The sequence below is a fragment of the Scyliorhinus canicula genome, chromosome 24, assembly GCF_902713615.1.
Source record: "Scyliorhinus canicula chromosome 24, sScyCan1.1, whole genome shotgun sequence".
Taxonomy (NCBI): Eukaryota; Metazoa; Chordata; class Chondrichthyes; order Carcharhiniformes; family Scyliorhinidae; genus Scyliorhinus; species Scyliorhinus canicula.
In genome coordinates this window covers 6960588-6976805 of record NC_052169.1, presented here as the reverse complement: position 1 = coordinate 6976805, position 16218 = coordinate 6960588, and the positions used below count along the sequence as shown (strand labels likewise).

At 51.2% G+C, this 16218-nt stretch overlaps 1 protein-coding gene across 3 annotated transcripts in view; it reads left to right on the top strand.

The window, feature by feature from the left end:
• The window catches only part of tmem266 (transmembrane protein 266), a 154595-nt gene that overhangs the window by 116737 nt on the left and 21640 nt on the right, over positions 1-16218 (top strand). For all 3 annotated transcript variants that reach the window (XM_038784437.1, XM_038784438.1, XM_038784436.1), the window contains 2 exons: positions 10136-10251; positions 15334-15526. In XM_038784437.1, coding sequence (XP_038640365.1) covers positions 10136-10251; positions 15334-15526 — 309 coding nt within the window. The remainder of the gene's footprint in view (positions 1-10135; positions 10252-15333; positions 15527-16218) is intronic.

Here is a 16218-nt window from a genome sequence, read left to right as displayed (position 1 = left end):
AATATTAGCCCAATTTCAAAAGCATCCTGCGGCTGTTGTTTTGCCAAGTTAAGAACGAATTCCAGAGTGAAATAAATACAGAAAATGCAGTGACAGCAAAATAAATTGGGCAGAAGTGGCTATTCTCCAGTTCCAATCAATTGACAGCTTTTCTATAGAAATCCATCCGAGTTGTGTGTTCCTCGACTAGATGATCGATTTGCCGATAGCTCACACACAGATCTGCATTTTACACTCAGCAACAGCCCCATTTTAATTGGGTTCCTGCACAGAAACATCAACAGTCTGCAATTAGCACTCGATAAATGATCATCGGCCAGAGGTGCTGACTCTTGCAGACGTGTGGTCCCGCAGCGCTGACCCCTCACCCGGGGGGGCTGCTATTCAAGTGTGAGCGACGTCAGGTGTCTCCATCCATAAAAGGCGTCGCCGACGAGCGCCTGTCCTCCTTCGCCGTCCCCGCACATTTGTTTGTCAGGAGTGACGCTATGGGCGAAATTCTCCGACCCCCACGACGGGTCGGAAAATAGCGGGAGGGCCTTTCCCACTTTTTTCCCGCCCTCCCGCTATTCTCCCCCACCCCCCGCCCAACTCCCGACCCGAATCGCTGCCGCCGTTTTTTTACGGCCGGCAGCGATTCACAGCTGATAGATGGGCCGAAGTCCCAGCCCTTTACGCTGTTTTTACGAACGGCAAACACACCTGGTCTGGCCGTTCGTAAAAACGGCGTCACAAACTCGCTTTTTATAACCATGGCACTGATTGGCACGGCAGTACCACGGCCGTGCCAAGGGTGCCATGGGCCCGCGATCGGTGGGCACCGATCGCGGGCAGCGGGCCCGATGCCCGCGCACTCTTTCTCCTTCCGCCGCCCCGCAGTATCCATTCGCGGGGCGGCTGAGGGGCAACCCGGCCCGCGCATGCGCGGGTTTCGCGCAAATACACGATGACGTCATCCGCGCATGCGCAGGTTGGAGTCTTCCAATCCGCGCATGCGCGGCTGACGTCATATGACGCGTCAGCCGGCGCTAACTCCGGCAAGCGGGCTTAACGATATTCGTTAAGCCCGTCATGCCGGAGCCTACGGCGTCGGGCTGCTAGCCCCGACCGGGGACCAGAATCGGTTCCCAGTCGGGAAGGGGCGCGCTGGCGTCAAACCCGCCCGGGTTTGACGCCAGCCTTACGATTTCTCCCGTTTTGGGAGAATCTCGCCCTATGTTTGTGTAGCCCCTTTGACACAATGCGGAGGTCTTGTGGCGTAGTGGGTTAACGTCCCTGTCTCTGAGCCAGAAGCTCCGTGTTCGAGTCCCACCCCAGGACTTCACGGCGAAGGAAGGTGCATTTATAATGCAGTCCAGCAGGTTGTGTGTGTCAACTTGCAAACCCTTCCAAACATGTCAATGTCTGGCGGTAACAGCAGGAGAGACTCCTGGTCAGTTACACTTGATGTGGAGGGGCACCCCCTCAAGTTATTCGCCCCCCCTGGCGACAGACCCGTAACCTGTTCCAGGAACTACCAGTGATGGAAGCCGGTGTTAAGTCTGCCTTAGTGGATTGCTAGGGGCGGGAAGAGAACTGGAAATTGACGCAGTGAAAAGACCACAAGGTGCTTCTCGTGAGCCTTATAAAACAAAAATAAAACACAGGAGATATTTCCCAGTTTGCTGATGACATCAAACTTGGTGGGAATGCGAGCAGGGAGGGAGATATTCAGAGGCTCCCAGGGGATTTAGGCAGGTTGAGCGAGTGGGCAAGTTTATGGCAGATACAGTGTAACGCGGATAAATGTGAAGTTCTCCACATTGGACGGAGGAACAGAATGGCAGAGTGTTATTTAAATGGTCATCGATTGGGCAGCACGGTAGCATTGTGGATAGCCCAGGTTCGATTCCGGCTTGGGTCACTGTCTGTGCGGAGTCTGCACATCCTCCCCGTGTGTGCGTGGGTTTCCTCCGGGTGCTCCGGTTTCCTCCCACAGTCCAAAGATGTGCAGGTTAGGTGGATTGGCCATGATAAATTGCCCTTAGTGTCCAAAATTGCCCTTGGTGTTGGGTGGGGTTACTGGGTTGAGGGGATAGGGTGGAGGTGTTGACCTTGGGTAGGATGCTCTTTCCAAGAGCCGGTGCAGACTCGATGGGCCGAATGGCCTCCTTCTGCACTGTAAATTCTATGATTCTATAAACGTGTCCTTGTACACTCGCCACTGAAAGTAAACATTCATGTGCAGCACATTAGAAAGCAAATAGTGTGTTCGCCCTCATTACAAGAGGACTTGAGTACAGGAGCGAGGATGTCGCCCTGCAGGTGTACAGGGCCTTGGTGAGACCACACCCAGAGTGTTGTGTGCAGTTCTGGTCTCCTTATCTAAGGAAGGACGTACTTGCCATCGAGGGAGTGCAGCAAAGGTTCACGAGACTGATTCCTGGAATGGCAGTACTGTCCTAGCAGGAGAGATTGGGTCAATAGGGCCTGTATTCACTGGAGACTAGAAGAACGAGAGGGGATCTGATTAAAGCGTATTAAATCCTGACAGGCCAGACTGGATTCAGGGGTGTTGTTTTATCTGGCTGGGGGGCAGGGGAGGGTTTAGAACAAGGTGTCACAGTCTCCGGATACAGGATAGGCCATTGCGGACCGAGATGAGGAGAAATTGCTTCACTCAGAGGGTGATGAACCTGTGGAATGCCAAATCAATTAATATATTTAAGAAGCAAATAGGTGGATTTCTAGACACTGAAGGTGTCAACAGTTGTGGGGAGAACGCGGGAATGGGGTGTTGAGATAGAAGCCATGGCAGAACAGGCTCGAAGGGCCGAATGGCCTACTCTTCCTAGTTTCTACTGTGCGTGCAGCCAGCACAGTTAATTCAGCACTTTATAATCTGTCTGCTGTGAGTCAGAGCTCACTGGGTAGCACTCTCCAAGTAAGCAGATTGTGGGTTAAACCCCCACTTCCAGGCAAACAATCCAGGCGAACACTCCCAAGTGCAGTACGGAAGGAGTGCTGAGGCATTGAAGCTGCCAACATTCGGATAAGACGTCAGACCGAGGTCCCACTTCTGGGCGGAAAGGATCCCGTGGCGCCCCTTGAGCAAGGGCCGATAATCCTGGCCAGCATTCATCCCTCAATCAGCTCCGCAAAATGGACGATCTAGTCATTGTCGCAGTGTGGTTTGTGTGGGAGCTTGCTGTGTACAAATTGTGCGTCCTACAAATGTGACGATGTGCATAAAACGGTTCTGGACATAATATTATGCACGGCCTCCGACCACTAGGTGGCAGTGTAAACCCGCACCGGGGACCCTGTGGCTGGGGAGTTGGGAGTCGGTCGTGTTGGAGGATAGATATATTTTGCAGTTAATTAGTTTGAGAGTGTTAGTAGTTTATTATTTTATTTAAGCTAGATATCTTTATCACGCAGTTGTTTCGTAATCAATTAATTAAACTAGATGTTCATCATTCACTTTGGCCAATGTACAGAGCATGACAACAGTTATTAGACTTCATAAGTACCCTTCACCAGCCCTGAGGGGCTTTGGGACAGCCAGAGGTTGGGAAAGGCGCTATATAAATGCAAGCCCTTCTTTCGCACCAGCCTTTTTAAAAAAAAGTTTCCTGATATGTTGCAAGTGCACGGGGGCTGATGGAGGAATAAATTCCCCGAATCTCCCTCTTCCTGGACCAAAAATATCCTCCTTTATTTCCTTTGATTGCATCAGTGGAGATGATGATGCACTCAAATTGCTGACTGTTTACTCAAACTCTTCATCAGTGGAACTGATATTTATGAGCACATGCTTGTTAATCAGCATTTGGAGCTGTTCATTAGGAGCAAGTGGAATATCATTAACATTTACTCCGCTGTTTATGAGTCTAGCTTAAGGATTAATCAATTTAGATGACAAATTTAAATTCAATTTTTTTTTGTCAAAGTGTAATTTAAAATTGAACAGTCAACCTTTAAGGCGAGGCACTTTGTGCTCAGGGGTCATGTGGGTACAGTTTTTCACAGAGAGCCCGCTCTTCACTTGCCAAGGATTCACAGATGCATTCAGTCACTGTACGTTGGGGAATTGGAACAGGAGAAGGCCATTCAGCCCATCGAGCCTGTTCCAGTATTTAGTGACAACCCGTCCGATCTGTGTTTTAACTCCATCTACCTGTCTTCATTCGCGAACCCTTAATACCCTTTCCTGACAAATGATAGATGCTAGATTCCCCGCAGTGCAGAAGGAGGCCATTCAGCCCATCGAGTCAGCACCGACCCTCCAAAAGAACACCACCACCCCCCTCCCCTCCCGCCCCCCCAGGCCCACTCTCCCGCCCTATCCCCACTTGACCTGCACCTTTGGACACTAAGGGGCAATTTGATCACGGCCAATCCACCTAACCCTCACATCTTTGGAGTGTAGGAGGAAACCGGAGCACCCGGAGGAAACCCACGCAGACACTTGGGAGAGAGCGCAAACTCCACACGGACGGTCACCCGAGGTCGGATTCAATCCTGGGTCCCTGGCGCTGTGAGGCTGCAGTGCTAACCACTGTGCCACCCCTCACTGTCAATAGACTACCCCAGTCTTAAGGGCTTTTATGTGGGGTGTGAGAGTTGTGTGAAGAAGCATTTCCTGGCAGCATCGCAGAACGGTTAATTTTATGGTTATATCCCCCTTGCTGTATACTTGGAGCTCGTGACTTGCTGAGTGGGAGGTGAGACTGTTTGCCTGGATACTCGAGGTACAGTCGTGACCCCCAAGACTTATCTGTCCGCCCTCTCGTAACCTCCGTGAGTCCACGAACCTTCGCTCAGCAGACTGAATTAATCGAAGGCAGGGTTACAGACGAAGACACGTTGGAAATGGTCCTGCCGTCATTGACGGGGAAGATCGCACCCTGGCTGCAGCAAAATTGATCACACAACCACTGCAATTGACAAATGTAATTACCAGGCCAGGTTAATCACAGACCCATATTTTAAAAATATTTTTTAAACCTTCATACACACATACATGCGCACACACACGCACACACATGCACACGTATACACATATGCACGCACTTACGCACATGCACAAACATGTTCGCACATGCACACACATGCATACATGCACACACAGGGACACACATGCATGCACTCATGCACACACACTGACATACACATACAGACACACAAATGCACTCACATGCATGCACGCACACACAACACGCACATATGCAGGCACACACATGCACGCTCATGCATACACACACATGCGAACACACACACGCCACTATTTTCTTCACTCATTGCTGATTAAAATAAGGAAAAAATCATCAGAGGTTTTTTTAAAAACTTGCATTTATTTATTTATTATTTTAAAGACAATTTTATTGAGGTATTTTTGGCATATAAAACAATGATATTGCATTGTACTATACAAAAGGAAAAGCAAGTAACACATAGTACAAACCACAACTCCGTTCTCGCAAAGACCTGCCTAACCACCCCCCCCCCCCCTACTCTACACTATAAACTTGCATTTATATAGTACCTCAGGATGCCCCACAGCATTTTAGCCCCAGTGAGGTACTTTTGTAAGTGTAATCATTGTTGTAACGGTGGAAATTGGGGCAGCCAATCTTTACAGAGCAAGCTCCCACCAAACAGCAATGACCAGATCCACAGTGAAAAAAAATACTTTTTAGCATCTTTACTCAAAGAGTAGTTTATATTTTGGAAATTTCCAGAAAGTCCCGTTCACGCAAGGCTGGACTGGCTTGTCTGAATCAGAGGGGGAGATTCTGGTCACATTGATGTTGCCTTTCGTTAGGAAAACGTTGCGCTGGTAAAGGTTAAATGTCGAGAGGTCCCATGGGATTGAAACGAGCCCAACTTTGCGTCATTGTCCGTGGGTCTGTTCCTCAAATGTTATGGTGAGTTCCATACCCCCCCCCCCCCCCCCCGACCCACACAGGCACAGACAGGACCGCGGGAGAAGGGGGTCACAGTAACCCACTACCACCCCCACCTCCCCCACATCAGGTTGCGACCACCCTAGACCTGTAAATGGCCATGCTGGTCAGGCCCAGGAAGGGGGCACAATCAAATTAACTCTGCTGCAAGAAGCAGATGCAAAAGCATTTTTAAAAAAAAGCTTGAGATGCCAACCAGGGATTTAAGCAGCTGAACGAGAAAAGTCTGGGAGGTGGAGGTGGATTTGGGTAGGTCAGGTGTTGTTAAAGGATCTAAATCAGCAGTGGCCAACCTGCGACCCAAGGTGGGTGGGGAGGGGGGGGTGGGGGGTGGGGGGGGGGGGGGCACATGCAGCCCCCCTGGGTTCTACGTGCGGCCCACAAAGACATTTTGTTGACCGTTGCCCACGCGCAGTGTTGCCACTGATTTCTATCCGGGTAGTTTTATTCCTACCAGTGCGGCTGAAGTGATTCACACGTAGAGCGAGGGCGAGTGAAGTGGGACGCGTGCTGATTGCCCACAACGTTGACTGTGAGAGCCGTGCGCTCCCTCTGCCTCCAAAGTGTAAATGGTTCTTTTGTTTTTACCATTTGAAGTTGATGACAGTTCTATTAATATATAAATGAAGAAGCACTTTCTGTAACTCATTATGAAATATTCGGGGTGTGTTAAATGTCTTTAATCCTATTCACAGGGTCATGATTAGTCAACAAGCCCCGGATTTCAATCTTGCAAACCACTCAGATGTGGGCGGGTCATCAGGTGACCCACTCACTGGCCCACTTTGCCCATCACTCATATAAAGAAAAGCAAAGATGGCTCATCCATTGAGATCTTTTTAGATTGAATAGAAAATTCTAATGACACGATAGGGGACCAGCACTCAACAGCTTAACTCAACATCTGGTTTAGCACACTGGGCTAAATCGCTGGCTTTGAAAGCAGACCCAGGCAGGCCAGCAGCACTTCCCGTACCAGCCTCCCTGAACAGGCGCCGGAATGTGGCAACTAGGGGCTTTTCACAGTACCTTCATTTGAAGCCTACTCGTGACAATAAGCGATTTTCATTTTCATTTCATCACCTTCAGGGGCGAGTTGATCCTCTGAGCTCTGGCCCCCTCTGGTGTCCGAGCTCCTGAATTACACGCCCGAGGCAAATTCTACTCAAAGCAGGAGTTTAAGCTGCATCTGTTTCCTTTTCCAGTTTTATTCCTTGGCTCCACGTTTGGTGCAGACAATAAGAAACATGAGCAAAAATCGAGGGGTCACTGTCCCACCGAGACACATTCCTCCTGCTTCCCAGTACAGCATCCACCAAGATCTAAATATTCCAAATGATTCATCCTCAACTGTCCCACCAGACAAGTCCTTCAAATGTTTCGAGGAAAAACGTTATTCCCAATATCTGCTCAAATTCAAGGCCTGCTACAGGAGAGCAAAATGCCTCTCTGTGCATCATTCCAATGTAACCAGGCTTAATTTTCTGTTTTTAATTATGGGGGTGGCACAGTGGTTAGCACTGCTACCTCACAGCTCCAGTGTCCCGGGTACCATTCCGGCCTCGGGTCACTGTCTGTGCGGAGTCTGCACGCTCACCCCGCGTCTGCGTGGGTTCCCTCCGGGTGCTCCGGTTTCCTCCCACAAGTCCAAAGATGTGCGGGTTGGGTGGATTGGCCACGGTGAATTGTCCCTTAGAGTCGAGGGGCGTGCAGGTTAGGTCACGAGATAGGGCCGGGAGGGATACGGTTAGAGTGCTCATTAAAAGGGCCGGTGCAGACTCTACGGGCCGAATGGCCTTCCGCACTGTCGGGATTCTAATGAAGAGGGGGTTGACGGAAAGCTCAGCCAAAGGCGTTCCTTAAAATTCAGCCTTGGGATGTGACCATCCTCGGCAAGACCAGCACATTTTGTAAATCCCTAATTGCCCTCAAGAAGGTGGGGGGGGGGAGGGGTGAGCCGCCTCCTTGAGCCGCTACAGTCCGTTGATGTAGGTTCACCCAGACTGCTTCGTTCGTGGCATGTGGGCGTCGCTGGCGTTTTCTGCCCATCCCTAATTGCCCTATGGCCCCACCCGGCCCTTCAGAGGGTCCAACACTTCCGTGTGGTTCTGGTTCATTGCTGGCCAGGTAGGAATTCCTCCCCTAAAGTGCGTTAGTGAACCAGATGGGGTTTCGCAACAATCGACTTTCAATTCCAGCTTTTTATTGAATTCAAGTATCACCACCGGCTGTGGTGGGATTCGAACCCGGGATCCCCAGAGCACTAGCCTGGGCCCGGTGACAACACCACTGCGCCAGCGGGCTAGTTTAGCATTAGGGTGGGAGTTCCAGCAGCGATGAAGGAACGTCGACACGATTACAAATCATGATAGCGTGTGACTTGGAGGGGAGGTTGGAGGTGGCGGCCTTTTCCCTGCACTTGCTGCCCTTGTCCTTCTAGGTGGCAGAAGCCTGAGGCCTGGTGTCAGGCCCTTTAGTCAATCCCTTGATGCGATCGTCGATCATGGCGGAGGGCCCGAGAATGAAAGGTGCAGGAGGCAAGACAAGGTCTTGGAAATCAGGAAATGTAAGGAAATCAGAACAGATGAAGGAGACAGTGGTACACCTGAGCGAGTCTGCCGTCGGTGCTGTAATATTTGAATTCCAGTGATCACCGCGCATTGCCCCCATAAGGATGGCAGCCGCGCATGCAACCATGCAGACATGGTATTGACAGCATATACAGCCCCTCAACTGCATTGGTAGTGAGAGCATTATACTCTGGGCCCCAGCTGTCACCTTGCGCAGTTCAGATCAGGGCTTCCCACACTGCCTCACAGCTCCAGGGTCCCGGGTTCGGCTCCCGGCTTGGGTCACTGTCTGTGCGGAGCCTGCACGTCCTCCCCGTGTCTGCGTGGGTTTCCTCCGGGTGCTCCGGTTTCCTCCCACAGTCCAAAAATGCGCAGGTTACGGAGATGGGGGTGGGGGCCTAGTTGGGGTTCTCTTTCAGAGGGTCGGTGTAGACCCGATGGGCCGAATGTAGGGATTCTATTCAACGGCACTAGGGATCGTGACCCCCAGTGGGGTCACGGGATGAGATTTTGGGGTTGCACGCGCTGGAGAGTCGGCGACAGGAATGGTGTCAACAAAATAGAGAACGTTTAGGAAACCTCTGGGCCGGGATTCTCCCCTACCCGTCGGGGCGGAGGGTCCCGGCGTTGCGGAGTGGCGCCAACCACTCCGGCATCGGGCCTCCCCAAAGGTGCGGAATTCTCCACACCTTTAGGGGCTAGGCCCGCGCTGGAGTGGTTGGCACCACTCCGACTGGCGCCAAAACCGGTGCCATCGCCCTTTGACACCCGCCGCACGGCACCGGGGCTGGCCGAAAGGCCTTCACCGGATCGCGCATGCGCCGGTGCGTTAGCAGCCGCTGATGTCACCACCGGCGCATGCGCGGTAGGGGGGGGTCTCTTCCGCCTCCCGCATGGTGGAGGCCGTGACGGCGGTGGAAGAAAAAGAGTGCCCCCCACGGCACTGGCCCGCCTGCCCATCGTGGGCCGGAGAATTGCCGTGGGGGGGGCACGCCGATCGGCGCGGCATGATTCCCGCTCCCGCCGATTCCCAGGTGGCAGAGAATTCTGGCCACGGCGGGGGCGGGATTTACGCCGGCCCCGGGCAATTCCCCGACTCTGCGGGGGGTCCTTGAATTCCGCCCCTGATTACAGAACTTTCGGAGGTAAGAGGCATCTCGTGTTAGTTGGCAACATGGGCTCAAATACTCTCTCCAACAGCCCTGGGGCACAAATGAGTTTACGATAGGCGCAGAATGAATTCTCGACCGATCTGGCGAGTTAGAGAAATGCCCGTCGCAGGAAAACATGCTACATAATGGGTGTGGAGGGGGAGAGGGGGAATCCTGGCCAATGTCTTCTCACCTCCCTTTCTGAGTCTTTGGCAAATGACCTTAAAACGGTGTCCCCTGCTTCAGAAGCCCGCTGTCTCCGGGAAACAGCTTCTCCTTCACCAACCAATCGAAACCCTTCTCTATCCTGTCTGCGCCGCCATCCTCCGCGCTGGCGGGAGAACGATACCGGTGAACCACACGCTGGACGTAAACAGGCAGCGTGTTGTTGAGGGTCCCCGCGATCTGTCTTGCTCCTCGCTCTTGTGATCCGCCTCTAACAAGCGTGTGGCTCTCACTCTTTCAGCTTACGTGCTGCCGGTAAAGGTGGAGATGGAGATGACCGTGCAGCAATACGAGAAGGCCAAACAGGTCCGGGAGGAGCAACTCGAACGGCTCACCCAGGTCTGCCAAGAACAAGCAGTGAGTATATTTGGGGGGGGGGGGGGAAGAGAGCCAGCATTTATAGAATGCCTTTCACAAGGCATTCATCAGTGCAGCAATCAATTTGTGCACAGCAAGCTCCCAACAGACAATGAGATGGTGGCCAGCGATGTTGTTTTGGGGGGGGGGGGGGGTAAATATTGACGGGGTCACCAGGGGAGGATTCTCCAGCTCATCTTCGAAAAAGTGACGCAGAATCTTTTTCATCCTCTTGAGCGGGACGATTGTGGTTTAAGTCTCACATTGGTACTTGAGAGCGAAAAGAAGACAATTGGGGAAGATGAGGCCAATTTTGTTTCAGGCTGGCGCGACGGTGGGGCAGTGGTAACATCACTGAACTGGTGATCCAGAGTACCCAGGCTAATGCTCGTGGGGACATGGGTTCAAATCCCACCACGGCAACTGGTGGAATTTAAATCCAATTAATCAAATCTAGAGTCGAAAGGCTAGTCCCAGTACTGATGGCCATTACCATCAAACTGGCATTGATTGTTGCAAAAACCCATCTGGTTCACTAATGTCCGTCAGGGAAGGAAATCTGCCGTCCTTACCTGGTCTGGCCTACATGTGACTCCAGACCCACAGCAACGTAGTTGACTGTTAACTGCCCTCTGTGAAATGACCGGGCGAAACCCTCACTTCAAGGCCAATTAGGGATGGGCAACAAATGACCCTGCCAGCAACGCCCACGTCCCACAAAACAAAAACATGTTTCTTTAAACTCTGGTCTGGAAGAAGCAGATTCAGTCGTAACTTTTCAAAGGCAATTAAATATATTAGGTTTAAAAAGAAATAAGTTCTGGGGAAAGTGCAGGGAGCTGTCTGTAACGTTCTTGTCGGATGGTCTGATTTCTATTACAAGAACACTTGCAGCTAAAGCTATAAAAGGTGTATTAACATTAACTGTGGCTAAACTATGTACAAAACAACAGACGAATAACAATAACATCTAGCACAAGCAACCTCTCTCTTCAGCTTCCTCCAGCCAGTCTGAGGGGGGTCACGGACTCTAACATTCACTTATGTACTAATGAGACTCCTAGTGGTCAGTCGGTGAATTACAACACAACCGTGATATCACCATAGTGCCTGCGACAAATTGGATCGCCGTTTCAAAGAGCCATTACGGACCCTCTTCTGCGATGTCAGGTTCCTCACGGGATGGTAGTGATGCTGACACGGCCTCATTTGGTGCCCTGAGTCCGTTATAAGCAGAATGTGACTGGAGTCACAAGTACATCAGACCAGCTGGATGTAAGAATCCAAAGTGTGTGCAGGTTAGGAGGGGTTGCGGGGATAGATTGGGGGAGTGGGCCGAGTTAGGGTGCTCTTTCGGTGGGCCGGTGCAGACTCGATGGGCCGAATGGCCTCCTTCTGCACTGTAGAGATTCTGTGATTCCTTTTCATCGCAGGGGAATGCTGGGCACCTGACAGTCGATGTCCTTTCCCGAAGAAGATTAGGGAACCAGTTGGGTATTTAGGCCAATCTGTCACCTCGTCTGGTCACTTCATCTCCTGCCAAAATACATTCCTTATGCTACAAACCACAGGCAGGAGATCAGTAAGCCGGAGGAAAAAGATACATTAGACAGAGGGAAAGTGACTTTTAAAAGCTAATTTTAAGTATCAGGAAATCAGTGTCTGAGGAAAGGATTGTATACCAGAGGCTGAGATATACCAGTAGGTTTCCAATGTTAAACTGATCCAGCTGCCACTCAGCGATTGTCAGTTTTAACCCATTCCCATCAAGCGAGCTCAATAGATCAGACAGGATGCACAGAAAGAGGTCACGGCGAAAACACCAAATGGTTAAAATTCAGATATACTGAACAGCAATGGAAACCAAACTGTTTGGCAATAAGACAGGTTAAAGCGGCACAGTGGGCAGCACTGCTGCCTCACAGCGGCGGGGACCCGGGTACAATTCCGGCCTCGGGTGACTGTCCGTACGGAGTCTGCACGTTCTCCCCGTGTCTGCGTGGGTTTCCTCCGGGTGCTCCGGTTTCCTCCCACAGTCCAAAGACGTGCATGTTAGGTGGATTGGCCGTGCTAAATTGACCATAGTGACCAAAAGGTTAGGAGGGGCTATTGGGTTAGGGGGATAGTGAGGGCTTAAGTGGGTCGGTGCAGACTCGATGGGCCGAATGGCCTCCTTCTGCACTATATGTTCTATGTTCTGTGAGAAACCTTCAAAGATCGGCCGAGAAATTTGGAAATATAAATCCCGCTGATCATTTTGACCATGGCCTGAATTTATCCAGCCTGAGGGCACAAGGAGGTCAGAAGGGATTGCTAAGCGGGGCGCGATGACATCGGGAGAAATTGCCGACGTCTTTGGTCCGCCTCGCGGTATTCCGGTTGGTGGACCTGCCCGAAAGTTGCTAGCCAGCTCGCCAGCAGTTAAAGGGTTAATTACAGCTATTTTAAAAAGCAACACATGCCTGAGTTTTTGAGCATCCCGGCGCGCTTGAGCACTTCGCCATTCAGCCAGGCGGCCTTGACGTTTTTCGATCATCCAGGACAGGATGAACGGCCCAGAAGATGGTGTAGAGCCGAGGAGTTAGGAATGTTGAAGTGAGTTGGGACCATGGGGATCACTGTTTATTTTTGGAATATGTTCTGTTCACCTGGATAACTCCAGGAAGGTTAAATCTGTCACAGAGGCAAACAGGGCCATTCATTGTTCAAACCCGTGCAAGCAGAAGTTCAGACATGGGTCGAGCATACTCTAAAAGAAGGACCTCTTCAGAGTGTTGTGTTATGTACTCTTGGATAACACTGGCTGCAACTGGATGCAGCTTTAACCAAAAGATACTCCAGACCTTGAAGTTAGCTCAATCTGATTTATTAAACCAGTAGCACAGTTCTCAATGAGTTCGACTCTCTGCTAACCTTAGTGTGGTTACTCTGTCCGACTGAACCAGACTAGCTCTTAGCCACGTGCCGGAGGTGTGATACTGTACATACACCCTGACTCACTCTGTAGATGTTCATCAGTGGAAAGAGGCGGAGTGTGAATGCCTCATGCCTTTTATAGTGAGATACTACCCCTGAGTGTCCTGCCTGCTCATTGGTCATGTCCTGTTCTCTGTGTTCATTAGCTGCATGTCTGTGCCTGTCTGTATGTCATTATCTGCACGTCATGACACAGAGGAGGAGGAGAGGGCCGGAACGGAGAGGTCCCTCAGGCATTCATCTGAGAAGGTGGGGGCGGATGATAGGAATGGATTAAGAGACATTCCAATTACATGTCAAACTGATGTTAAGTATCCAATAATTGGATACTTTGGGAGAGGAACAGAACTCTTGAGTACTGAGCAGCAGCCAGAAGCTAACAGCGGATGGGGGGGGGGGGGGGGGGGGGGGGGGGGGGGACAATCGGCTCCAGCCATTGCCAGCACTCCCGGTGTGTGTTCTGGGTCCACAGGAGATTCCACAGGAGATTGCTGGTGTACCTGCCGCACTCCTGCTGATCCAGCCCGCCTGACGACCCCAAAACCCAGGCCCCTGGATAAGCTGGCTCCTTCATCGGCTCGGTGTAGCTGCTGCACTACAATTAGCTAACAGCAGGGGGCAGCAAACTCACACCAGCTGATTAATACCAGGCTCTTATCGAGGAAATGCCTCTTTCCTTAGGAGCAGGCTGTGCTTCTTGAGTTCTGCACAATTCACACACCCTGTCACGTGCAGGTGCTGCATTGAATTAGATTTTTGACTGTTCCCCTGTCCAGCGCACACACTGTAGCCAGGGACTCCAGCACAATTCTATCCCCCAAACCCAACCCCTGTTACTTAACCAACTAAAACCACACTGTTGTGCGCAATTTGCCTGGTTGGCATTTGTCCTTCAACCAACATCACTAAAAAAAATAGACCAATCTGGTCATTTTCACATTGCTGTTTGTGGGATCTTGCTGTGTGCACTTTGGCTGCAGGTGTTCCTTACGTCACAATAGTTCAGTAGAGTACTTCAGGTTCAAGATCAGGGGCAGAAGGAGAATTTAGGGAAAACGTTTTACCCAGAGGGTGGTGACGGTCTGGAACGCGCTGCCTGGGAGGGTGCTAGAGGTGGGTTGCCTCACATCCTTTAAAAAAGTACCTGGATGAGCACTTGGCAACGTCTTAACATTCGAGGCTATGGGCCAAGTGCGGGTAAATGGGATTAGGTCGGCGGGTCAGGTGCGTCAGTGCAGATTCGATGGGCTGAAGGGCGTCTTCTGCGCTGTATCATTCTGTGACATGCTTGAAATGAGCTGGAAGGTGCTATACAAATGCAGATCTTTGTTTTCTTTCTAATCCACCAGTGCCCCTGCCACGTTAAACCCCCCCCCCCCCCCTCCTCTCCCCCGGCACAGCCAAGCCACTGCAGCATCACGGAACCATCAAGCAATTTTAGATCTCTCTTTTCAAACCACTTCACCAGCCACTTCTCTCCCTGTAGCTTCATTTGATTGTTTGATTGTTCTGTGTTCAATCATATGTGTCTGGTAACTGATCTACGTTCACTGCAGGGCGGCACGGTGGCTGCAGTGGTTAGCACTGCTGCCTCACGACGCCGAGGTACCAAGTTTCAATCCCGGCCCTGGTCACTGTCCATGTGGAGTTTGCACATTCTCCCCGTGTCTGTGTGGGTCTCACCCCCACAACCCAAAAGATGTGCAGGATAGGTGGATTGGCCACGCTAAATTGCCCCTTAATTGGGGGGGGGGGGGAAATTGGATACACTAAATTGTTTTTTAAAAAATCTATGTTCACTGCACTTGATTAGTTGAGGCCGGGTGTGAACTCAGAGCAAAGCAAACAGACGCCACAGAAGCGGCTCGAAGTTGGATGTAAATATTTTGTGCTTACAGGGGGATTTCAAACTCTGCTGCACACTTCGAAGCCAGTCTCGTAACCGAGGCGAATCACACCTTTAAAACATATAACACTGCCGACCTAGAAAAGTCTCTGAAAAGTGTATCCAGTGAAAGGCTTCTGCGTAAACACCAATCTTTCTGTGACAACAGCAAGTTCCTTGTGTGGTAACGTGCCTCCGCTTTCTGTCTCTGCTCTGTGTAGTTTGAGATCAGGCAGCTGCGAGCCCACCTTGCCCAGCAGGACCTGGACCTCGCCGCCGAGAGGGAGGCTGCCCTGGAGATGCACCACGTCTGGGACAAGCAGAGCAGCAAGTTTCAGGTGGTGGACGGATCAGCGACTGGAGCGTCCGACGACGAGAGCCCCGACAACATCGTCGACCCGCGCCAAACCCAAAGTAAGGAACTAAGCGTTTCCCCAACACCCCATCAAGGTTTAATGTTGGTGGGGGGGGGGGGGGTTTATGATGGGGGATGGGGAGGGGGGGGGGGGGGTGGTTGGACTGATTATCAACCTGCAGAACCATAAGTTCAGAAGATATAGGAGCAGAATTAGGCCATTCGGCCCACCGAGTCTGCTCTACCATTTTATTATGTCTGATATGTTCCTCGTCTGCTCCCTACAATGTTACAGCCAAGAGCTGGATTGCAAAATCAGCCAGAGCATCTCCTCCCTGGAACACGTGACTTAGGAGCGGGAGTCGGCAAGTTAGCCTCCCGAGCCTGACACCCTCAATGTGATCATGGCTGATCCCATCCTGGCCTCAACTCCACCATCCTGCCCGTTCTCCATAACCCTTCAACCCGTATTTATGGAGGAGGGAGCCACAGATTTACCTTTTTTGAGGAAAAGTGTTTCCTGATTTTTCCGATGAAGTCGCAAAGCTCCAATTTTACAATTTCCTCGTTTTGGATTCCTTGCCGACGAAACAATGTCTCCTTTTCCCATTTCAAGGACCTCAAGGAGGTGATTCCACAAACCTTGTAAACTCGAGGGAGTGCAAACCATGTGTATGGAAGCTGTCTCAGAATTCATTCCTTAAAACCTGGTTTCATTCTCCTGATTATCTGCAGTAGCCTCTCCAATGTC